General features: G+C 47.2%; 2 protein-coding genes across 9 annotated transcripts in view; one reads left to right on the forward strand and one right to left on the reverse strand.

The window, feature by feature from the left end:
* Window positions 1-11262, forward strand: part of LOC147010303 (zinc finger and BTB domain-containing protein 20-like) — a 46327-nt gene that overhangs the window by 20726 nt on the left and 14339 nt on the right. The window contains exon 4 of one of the 2 annotated variants that reach the window (XM_085859163.1): window positions 521-8075. The exons of the other annotated variant lie outside the window; for it this stretch is intronic. Within the exon in view, the coding sequence (XP_085715289.1) occupies window positions 521-1356 (836 nt within the window). The 3' untranslated portion in view covers window positions 1357-8075. Of the gene's footprint in view, window positions 1-520; window positions 8076-11262 lie in introns of those variants that run through there. 2 annotated transcript variants of the gene reach the window in all.
* LOC147010304 (histone-lysine N-methyltransferase 2A-like) overlaps window positions 9950-11262 on the reverse strand; it is a 155134-nt gene continuing 153821 nt past the window's right edge. For 6 of the 7 annotated variants that reach the window (XM_085859137.1, XM_085859136.1, XM_085859140.1 and 3 more), the window contains 4 exons: window positions 11155-11262; window positions 10962-11045; window positions 10686-10815; window positions 9950-10516 (listed from right to left, as the gene is read on the reverse strand). In XM_085859137.1, coding sequence (XP_085715263.1) covers window positions 10241-10516; window positions 10686-10815; window positions 10962-11045; window positions 11155-11262 — 598 coding nt within the window. In that variant the 3' untranslated portion in view covers window positions 9950-10240. The remainder of the gene's footprint in view (window positions 10517-10685; window positions 10816-10961; window positions 11046-11154) is intronic. The other variant, XR_015052271.1, reaches the window with a different exon arrangement.

An 11262-nucleotide genomic window follows, 5' to 3' on the forward strand; every position in this document is an offset into this window, starting at 1 on the left:
TATGGCATTGAGAAGGCTAATGCCAACACCTGACCAAATTCCAAATCGCTGCTCTAACCAACAGGGAGCACTGTATCAGCGGCACAGCCATGCCCCCAGCAATCGATGCTATCCGCAGCCACATTCTGCATAGAATGAAGAACAAGATACAGTTGCATGAATTGTTGCATCGTAAAAGTGATCATTCTAATTCAACTTCAAAAACTCATTAACTAAAAATCTCGGCCTATTAGAAATGCCGGTATTGAAATTGGCGAGGGTGGTCTCCTAAGTGCTTTGTTTAAAATGGCAAGTCCACTGTCTCCAGGATAAAATAGTTCCCTTTGACTATATGTGCGCTACACAAGAAGCAACCCCCCCCCCGACACTGTCCCTCCACACCCCCACACTACCCCTCCCACCCCCATGTTCTGGGTGTAATAGCAATGAGTTGTTTAATGATCCAGGAAGGGATCCAACATGAAACTTATTTGTTCAAATTGTTACCTCTTCCTTTTCTCTTCCCGATACATTCCCCAAGGTGAGAAGCCTCACCAGTGTGGGGTGTGTTGGCGTTCCTTCTCACTCAAGGACTACCTTATCAAGCACATGGTCACCCATACAGGTGTGCGTGCATACCAGTGCACCGTGTGCAATAAAAGGTTCACACAGAAGAGCTCCTTAAATGTGCACATGCGTTTGCACCGGGGCGAGCGCAGTTTTTCCTGCCCGGCATGCAGCAGAAAATTCTCTCATCGCAGTCTCTTGGAGCGTCACGCCGCCACACATGCGCTAGCCGTTTCCACCACCGTCGATGTGGCTACTTGTTCTGCCAGTACATCCACGACTACTGCAAAACCGGCTTCGATTTCCACCTTGACCTCGATGGTTCCCAACACCTCGATCGTGACTCCGGCCCTCTCTGACACGGCTGCCAGCGTATTGGATGTTGCCGTTGACGGTTCGAACATGGCCGTCGGTGTTTCTCCGACATTTTTTGTTCCTGTGACGTCTGCCTTCACAGCGTGTTCTGGAATAATGGCCACCGTGACACAAGCGTCAGGCAATGTACCTTCCGCCGCTCATGCAGTGGAAGCCAAGGTAAAGGCAGAAGAACAGACGTTGACTTTCCCCTTCAGAATGCAAGACGACCATGTGGAAATTGAGAGGATAGATGGCACCAAACAAGATGACGAGGTCAAACGGGAAACACGGATACCCGAGACAATCTTCTCTGACACTGTACGACCCCTTAATTGCACCGCTTGCCCCTCGGTTTGTCTCAGCACGGACGCTCTGCAGGCCCATTTACAGCTGAATTTGGACATTCAACCCTCGCACCCACAACCTACCAAACCGCAATTTGAATCGTTTTAAAACTACACAGGCCTCGCTCCTGCTGCTCCTCCATTCATTTTCTGCTCTTCTTTTCACCTCAGCTCACATAACAATCTATTCTGTGCACGTGTCCTTCCTTTCCTACTTATTCCATTTGATCTCTTTTGTGATCCCTCGTCCTTGTACTTTTTCTATCCCTTGTCATTCAACCCTCCATACCTGGAACTCCACGTTCCTCATTTTGTATCCTTTTCAAGTCAACTTAACCTCACTCCTTTCCTTCTTTCCAAACCCCTTTGCACCTTTTCCTTAACCTTAGTCTTCTCTTCACTCCTGAAAACGTATGGAATATGAACATATATGGTGTATATTCATTTACCATTTTTTGTTATTCGTATACATTTAAGGATGCTTTATAAAGGTCACACCTTACTTCCTCACCACTCCTAAACACCATGTTCTCAATGAGATGAAATTCCACTTCTTCTGTGATGCACCCAGCACCCTCAACCTAGCTCGTTTGACTTTCTGCCATCGATTAGTTTTTTCACCTCGTCCCCATGACCGCCTCTCGATCTCTCGCCACGACGTTCGATTCCCCAGGGTCCGAGGCACCGAGACTCCCGGCACTCACCGGTGCCCGACTCGCTCTTAACAACCTCTGTGCCTGAAGGGGAAGGGAAAAGGGAGAAAAAATTGAGTCCACATCACCGAACGGGGTATGCTGTTAAGTGACGGCAATTTTTGTTGAGAGTGAGGAAAGTGATGGAAGGTGAAACAAGTTGTGATATAAGTTTATCGATAGATTACCAGGATGCCACGTTTGTATTACGGATCATAATGGTGGTCACGAGTATTAAGAGAAGGGGTTCTGGTTAGCAAGCAAAGCAATCGTTTAGTTTATTAAGAGTGGAGGTGCAATTGTGGTGATCAATTTGAATTTTTTTCAGTGGTGCTGTGCTTGCAAGGATTGGGGGTGGTTAACGGAATTCTATCTTCGATCACGACCGATTTGCTGTCATGAATGGAGGGCAGACTACTATTGTGTGGAGGGAGGAAATGCACTAACTTTTATGGTGGGTGATGGATAAGGGTTAAGATAAGGTCATGATGAGCAGAAAGTGTGTGTGTGTGGGGGAGGTGGGAAAAAGGGGGGGGGGAATGGAAGATTTATATAGGGGAAGGAAATGGGGATATTTTTTCAATGAGGGGAATATATTTTTAGTGATTATATTTTTTATGAAAAGAGGCTGTTATAGGATATGTGTGAACACGAGAGTTGGTTGTGTGGGTGCAAGCTGTTAGGCTGACATGGGGCGGGGGGGGTTGTTTGGTTTTTAGTGAGTGGACCTCTGGTCGGATTGTGTTACACACGTTTTGATTTATTTTTAATGGGGGATGGGGCGATACGAGGGTCGAAGCCACTGGTACGTGGATAATGTATGAAAACGTTCGGGCAGCAATGATCATTGTTATGTTTTGACGAGGTTGGTACAGGTGGTGAAGTTTTTGTTTGAGTTTGTGAAGATAAGGAAGGTACATTGAGAGGTGAATTGAATTTGAGGGCAACTCTGCAGTTACTGCGTCGTGGGGTGTGAGAGAGGGGAGGGTTCGTGGACAATGGCGACTGGTAACCGGACTGGTATTAACTTGATCATGGTGATGTAGAATGGTCAACTGTAACCGTGTTTGTTGTTTGCAATTTCTCGATGTTCATCTGCTCTCCTTTTCAGCGAGAAGCAATGTTTACCGAACGAGGGACTCCCTGGAGAGTGTAGACGAGGGAGGAAGAGGAGTAAATAGAAGATCTTTTAGTTTGGGAAGGTGGGGTGGTTGGGGGGTGGGGGTTGGGATTGTGGGATTGAAATCCAAATCTTGATATCCTGAAGCACTTTGTTTGTTTGACAGAAAGTTTGGGAAGGAATAATTATTTTGATCTTTATGAATAATTTTACTTGTTGGTTCGAGCTGGCACTCCTTGAATGGTTGATATATTTTTTACAAGCTGACTGGAGAAAGTTCGGGGCACGGTCGGTATGCTCACTTGGATTACTGCAATTTCGAAGGATGAGATTATATTGTGCACTGGAGTCAGAGCACACTTGCAGGTCAACGAACGAACGAATGAGTAGAGTTCCCATACCGTCATTCACTGGAAGCTGGTCCATGGAAACATCCTTGTGCGGTGTCGTCATGAGATCCGGTGCGAGTGAAAAGAACCCACAGTGAAGTTACACCTTCGAGCGTACACCATAATGTTGCACAAGTTCGGTGTTATCAACGATTGACCTTGCAAGACCAGTTTCTGCAGAATGCTCAGCATTTCAATGTCTTTACGAATCCTCGAAAATCACTTTTTGTTCCCGTTACTTTTTCACCACTATCTTTTTTCCTCCAGACATTTTTGTGCCGTGCTGTGCTGTCATGGTGGCAGTCCGTTCACCAATCGGCTTAAAGGGATAGTGGATATCGGCATTGGAGTCAAACGTAGAAGCGATGTGTGGACCTTTGGTTTGTGTATCATACAATCACTTGATGTTATGCACTTGAAGGAACCTCGTGCTACATATGGACAGCTTCTTTCTGCCAGTAGTTGACATGCCTGCTTGTCTATTTCCTCATTTCCTCATTTCCCTTGGCACTTCTTTGCTGTGATGTGTGTCTTTCACTTTTGCACCTTTTGGATGAACCGCGTAAGCTCTAGAATGACGTGTGATCCTCCCCGAGATTGCCACGCTTCCTGCCCAATGACAATTACCTTTAAGACATGGTTTAAAAATACGCATGTGCTTTGGATGAGATGATTCCACCACCAAATTGCACACAAACTCCTGGACGTTTCGACATTTAAAAAACAACCAAGTAAATTACCGTTTAGCAACAGATTGTTAATGGTCGGTGTTCGGTCGAGGGTGTACCACTCGCCCGTTAACTGCAAATCCGACGACATTCTCTGTGCATGAAACCTAAAAAGCCAAACATGTAGCCCATGCACAATGCGTTTGCCCAACTTCTTGAGAACAAAGGACTGTTTGGACTCGTCCACTCAATGAGGCCGTTGGTGAGAAAATGGTACAAGGCACCCAAACGCAGATCAAATGGTGTCAGGACAATTTCAGTGTCAATAAGATAATTTGCTTGATTATCACGAGTATAGAAACGTGAAACACCTGAAACAGCATGCACCCCTCCCCCCCTCCCTTCTGCCCCCACCTTGTATACTTCAAAAGGATGTACGACAACCCTTTGTTCGTCTCCAAATATCATGTGCCCAACCCATCCTGTTCTATCCCCATCTTACCCTGACATACCTACTCTGAAGGAGTCTTTCTCACCGAAGGAGGGAGAGAAGAAGTTCTGTCCGGCCATGATCCTGCTTCGGCAATACTCCCAGATTTCCATGTTCTCAAATCCTGCTCTGCTGCTCTTGCTTCCCCTATCATTCTGTCCTCCTTTAACCACTTTCCCTCTGCTTGGAATTCAGGAAACAGCTTTGCCATCCACAAGAAGGGTGCAAAAAGAGAGCCTCCCAACTTTTGACCAGTGAGCTTGCTTCCATTTACAAGCACGGTCATGGAATTCAACATTGCTTCTGATGTCAAATCTTTCCAGTTTTCAAACCTGATCTGACCATCAGTTTGGATTCTGTCCCAGTCAACCAACTCTGGACATGCTTCTGCTCCTCTCTCAGCAATGGTTGGAAGCCCTCAATCCGAAACAAGAGGTTATGATTGTCTCCCTGGGCATATCTCAGCATTTGACAAGGTCTGGCTTCCTCCTTTGCTTGCCAAGATCTCTGCTTGTGGCATAGAAGGCTGCCTTCATTCCTTCATTTCTGATTTCCTCTTCTCATGCAGCTAACGTGTTGCCATCAATGGAACCATTTCCTCTCTTTTAATGGAGGCTGGAGTTCCAGAGGGCAGTGTTTGGGCTTAGTCTTCTTCCTCATTTATATAGATGACCTCTCTTTGACTCCACATTGTATCATACAGTACTCTCATTCCTCTGTGAAGCAGATTGCAGCTATGTTTTTCTCTGCTGACCTAGAGATGATTAGACTCTGGTCTGATAAATGGAACATGTCCTTCAATCATGTAAAATTTCAGTCGCATCCTGTTCCTCTGGAAAGATCAGCAAACGAACCCACCAATCTATTTCCATGGTCAGCCATTGGAAAAAGTTCAGTTTCTTGAACTTTTAGGCCCCACCAGCAGCTATGAAATCTCCTGGACCAACCACATACACTACATGGCCAAAAGTATGCGGATACCCCTTTGAATTAGTGGATTCGGCTATTTCAGCTACACCCATTGCTGACAGGTGTATAAAATCAAGCACACAACCATGCAATCTCCATAGACAAACATTGGCAGGAGAAGGGGCCGTACTGAAGAGCTCAGTGACTTTCAACGTGGCACGGTCATAGGATGCCACCTTTCCAACAAGTCAGTTCATCAAATCTCTGCCCTGCTAGAGCTGGCCCGGTCAACTGTAAGTGCTGTTACTGTGAAGTGGAAATGTCTAGGAGCAACAACAGCTCAGCCACGAAGTGGTAGGCCACACGAGTTCACAGAACAGGACTGCCGAGTGCTGAAGCGCATCGCGTGGAAAAATCGTCCGTCATCGGTTGCAACACTCACGACCGAGTTCCAAACTGACTTTAGAAGCAACATCAGCACAAACAGTTCGTCAAGAGCTTCATGAAATGGGTTTCCATGGCCAATGACCTTCTTGACGATTCTGTGCTTCCAACTTTGTGGCAACAGTTTGGGGAAGGCCCTTTCCTGTTTCAGCATGACAATGCCCCCGTGCACAAAGCGAGGTCCATACAGAAATGGTTTGTCTAGATCGGTGTGGAAGAACTTGACTGACCTGCACAGAGCCCTGACCTCAACCCTATCGAACATCTTTGGGCTGAATTGGAACGCCGACTGCGAGCCAGACATAATCGCCCAACATCAGTGCCCAACTTCACTAATGTTCTTGTGGCTGAATGGAAGCAAATCCCTGCAGCAATGTTCCATCATCTTGTGGAGGCTGTTAATAGCAGTAAAGGGGGACCAAGTCTCTTGAGTAATGCCCATGATTTTGGAATGAGCAGGTGTCCACATACTTTTGGCCAAGTAGTGTAGCAGCTAGCCTTTTAAAAGTCATCCGCAGACTTGGCATCCTCCATTGATCCAAGTCTTTCCTTGGAAAATCAGAACCACTCCCAGTCCACAAGGTCTTTGTCTGTAGCTCAATGGAGTACTGCTCCCTGCTATGGGTTGGTAACCCAGCATCACATCTGTCTCTCCTAGATTCTGTGGACTCTAAAGCTCTAAAAAGGATTGCAATCTCCAGTGACAAGGCCAAAGCACAAGGTCTGTTGCTCTCATATCGCAGAGAGGTTGGTGGTCTTCTATTCTCAGACATAGCTTGCTCTGCTCTGTCTGTGTTCCGACCTCCACCCACCCTCCCAGGAACTACCAGGATGCACGTGTTCTTCCAGTAAACCCTCCTGGTTAAACTTCCAAAATCCAGGGTGACTGCACTCCTCAACTTTCATTCCTCGCTTCTCTCATGTATGGAACCCCCTTCCAGAGTCTGGTCTGTCTCGCTCTTCCATCCAGGGCTTCCAGCAATCAGTGCACTGCCATCTGTTGTTGTCCTCCATCTGTACCCACGATCCTTATTACCCCGATTAACCTTTCCGAACTCAACTATCTTTATATTTTCAGTGTTTCCTCCCCTCCTCCTTTCCTGTTCATTCATTCCCTTGATGTTTGTCCCAATGTTACTTCTACCTTGCTCTTCAATGAGCCTCGCTCCTGTAAATACATATATTTTACTGGCCCACCAGACTAGCATGTAATAATCAAGTCCTGTTGGATTCATTTCTATACCCGTGATAGTCTCCAGGTGCACCGGCAAATGATGCTTCACCTGACAGCTGACCCATTATCCGTCCTGGAAGAAATTTTCCTCTCCAACAACTGTTGTTTGCTGTCTCGGTTATGGATTTGATTTTAATATTGAAACCATTTGTTCATTAAATCTATCATCTTGTTCCGTTTGAATGTTTTCTAACACCCCTATAATTCAACAACGCTTTGCAGGTGCTGGAAATACTTGATGACCTTCATTCAGAGTTTGTTCCGTGTTTTTCAAACAACCCTGAGGCCATATAGGCAAGGAGTGTGCGTTTTCCCTTTCCCATAGCCCATCACACAACTTGAAAAATGCGCTCCATGGATTCACGCCTACGGCCACTCTCACCAGCCCACACCGAGCGAGACGGTGGCTTTGGTGCTTGCACTTCCTCCCCTGAACCCTGCCAAAGAAATGAACAAAACTTAAACCGATATGGCGGTGAACAATTGTGTAGATATGTGGTGCAGTTTTGATGTGCCAGTGGAAATGAGGTGTTCTACAACCCCCCCCCCCTTCCTCTCGGACATTTAACTTATACTTCTTCATTAGTCATGCAGTTGGAATAGGACTTGTGATATGATATGGGCAGTTTCACCCATTGGAATCATGATAAAGAGTGATGCAAGCTGCACAAACAAGTACAGTCATAGGATGCCACCTTTCATTGGCATTGCACATCATCGGGATAAGATAAGTGATTGTAGTGTAGCTTACACATGCTGCAGCACTAAGAAACAATGCTGCATGTCCTCTCTCTCTCTCTCTCAATTTATATTTCTGTTGCTGCTCGGATATGAAGCAATAAAGTAAATGCGTGCACTGCCTTCCGAGTGGTGCTGGTCTCACTTGCTTGCACATTTCCTATTCCAAATTAAAATAAAGACCAATTACTGCACCGTAGTCCCAAGGAGGAAGCCAGACGTAACAATACATACACACATATATAAACACCACACACACAAACACACAAACATATATTATGTACTGGTAAGTACGAACAAAAGTTATTTTATTTGAAGTTATAATCTTAACCTATAAACAATTTACTGATTTCCCAACTTCCTGGATCATCAGCTGGCACCGTTCATCATTGAGGTTTCGATCCTTTCATCCCAGAACCTCTCCAAACGGAGGATCCACAACCCCAGTCGCAGGTCCACATCAGCAGATTACTCAATATCAATGGACCTACAATCTCAAAGTTGTGTCCAGCCAGTCACTCAACACAGAAATGCAATGTCCTAATACAAACTTATTTAATTATTAGTTTTAATTTAACTAATATGACTAACTTTAATCATACATCACTTTATATAATAATACTGTGACCAATCCTGCCTTCGAGTGACCATGCACCCCCTCTTTGTCCTTCAGTGACCCTGCACCCCTCCTTGTCATACAGTGAACACGCACCCCCTCCTCGTCCTACAGTGAACACGCACCCCTCCTTGTCCTACAGTGACCATGCACCCCCTCTTTGTCCTTCAGTGACCCTGCACCCCCTCCTTGTCATACAGTGAACACGCACCTCCTCCTCATCCTACAGTGAACATGCACCCCCTCCTCGTCCTGCAGTGAACACGCACCCCTCCTCGTCCTACAGTGACCATGCACCCCCTTCTTGTCCTACAGTGAACACACACACCCTCCTCATCCTACAGTGAACATGCACCCCCTCCTCGTCCTACAGTGACCATGCACCCCCTTCTTGTCCTACAATGAACACACACACCCTCCTCATCCTACAGTGAACATGCACCCCCTCCTTGTCCTACAGTCACCATGCACCCCCTCTTTGTCCTTCAGTGACCCTGCACCCCCTCCTTGTCATGCAGTGAACACGCACCCCCTCCTCATCCTACAGTGAACACGCACCCCCTCCTCGTCCTGCAGTGAACACGCACCCCTCCTTGTCCTACAGTGACCACGCACCCCCTTCTCGTCCTACAGTGACCACGCACCCCCTTCTCGTCCTACAGTGACCATGCACCCCCTTCTTGTCCTACAGTGAACACACACACCCTCCTCGTCCTGCAGTGACCGCGCACCTCCTCGTCCTGCAGTGAACACGCACCCCCTCCTCGTCCTGTAGTGAACACGCACCCCCTCCTCGTCCTACAGTGAACACGCACCCCCTCCTCGTCCTGCAGTGAACACGCACCCCCTCCTTGTCCTACAGTGACCATGCACCCCCTCTTTGTCCTTCAGTGACCCTGCACCCCCTCCTCGTCCTGCAGTGAACACGCACCCCCTCCTCGTCCTATGGTGAACATGCACCCCCTCCTCGTCCTGCAGTGAACACGCACCCCTCCTCGTCCTATGGTGAACATGCACCCCCTCCTCGTCCTGCAGTGAACACGCACCCCCTCCTTGTCCTACAGTCACCATGCACCCCCTCTTTGTCCTTCAGTGACCCTGCACCCCCTCCTCGTCCTACAGTGAACACGCACCCCCTCCTCGTCCTACAGTGAACACGCACCCCCTCCTCGTCCTACAGTGAACACGCACCCCCTCCTCGTCCTGCAGTGAACACGCAGCCCTCCTTGTCCTCACTGCACTGTACTATACTGTTGTGCTGTACCAAGCACTTCAAAGTGACAAATTATTACAAGAAATATCAAAACATAACTTGAATAGCTCAAGATTTTGATGCAACAATTTTACAAACCTTTCCCCAAATCGACTCGACCATTCCTTGTGTGAAGCAATAATATCCTCATAACCACAATTCCTGTTTATTCTGTTAAATGCAACTCTCGACAATTGTCACAGTGCAATGCACATAACGACGCAACGGAGAATTATGCCGCAATGACCCCTTCAAAGTATCACACAAACTACCCGTCATTGCTGTTCAAGGTCCCACTGCAATCCATTATCTTCTCCGATGAACGTGTCCATGCCGTGATCGTTGCAGATGTAAAAAGTAAAAATTCCCCACACCCCCCGCTTCTCATCCAAAAAGTGCATCGTCCAAGCTCGCCGGTCCCAGCGTCGAGATCCTCCGTTTCTAATTGAGGGACTTTCGGCAGCGCCTCGCTCCACAGTTACAAGGCAGTTTGCTGGCTTCTCCCTCGATGGGGAACTTGTAATCGTACGTGAGCTCCTCGCCACGTCGTATACGCCGCAGTGCCAGTATCACGATGTGTTTCTGGCCATCCAATGACACGATGCGTGAATAGCAGTTCGGTTCGCACGAGTGGTTGATGAACCGTGCTGCGTTTCCATGCGTCGTGGCATCGACCACCTCTGCGTCATCCATTCTGAACATGTAACAACCAAGTCCCTGTAATACAAAGGAGATGCTTTAGCAGGGGAGTGATTAAATAACTTTAGGTCTAGGGTGGTTAAGGAATTGATGAAAGCAATTGGAAAGAAAACATAAAGTAAGAGATGGGATGGAGGTTTGAAGGAAATGAGGGTAACAGGAGAGCAAGAAGGTGTAACGGAATCACTTTGCTCTGGTAGTACTGTTCTCGTTTGTCGGTAAGAGCAGAGCGAATTACAACACCGGAGTACTCGATAACCATCTCTCCAGCCTCCATGGGGTGTTTGCAGAACAGGCCTCGTCCATGTATTGGAGACCTGCGATCGATTGAGTGGGAAAACCCACAATGTACGTGGAAAGGGCAAGTCGGAAAAAGGAAATAAATTTGAGAAATATTAATCCAACGAGCAATTTAAATAATTTAAACAACGGTATAATTTGTCACCTCTGGTGTTTAGGTTACCTGTATACTCCAACGGCCTCCCTGGAAGTTTTCTTCAGACGTCGAAAGCGCATGGCAAGAGGCAGATCAGAACTCGTCGCTCTCCTAGGCCAAGAACAAAAATACATATAGTTGCCGTGGTGGGTGGTGGTGGGTGGTGGCGGAAGGGGGTGGGTTATGGCGATTTGTGTCGGAGAAATGTGTCAGCAGTTACCGTGCAGCATGGAGTTGACTGTCCTCATCCGAATCGTCGTCGTGTTCCTCAGCAGGTGGCTGTCGATGCTGAGATGCCAGAAAGTTAAAAAGGTCAAACGGACTCCGT

Source organism: Eptatretus burgeri, chromosome 16 (genome assembly GCF_056783735.1).
Source record: "Eptatretus burgeri isolate ZD-2024b chromosome 16, Ebu_testis_v1, whole genome shotgun sequence".
Lineage (NCBI taxonomy): Eukaryota > Metazoa > Chordata > Myxini > Myxiniformes > Myxinidae > Eptatretus > Eptatretus burgeri.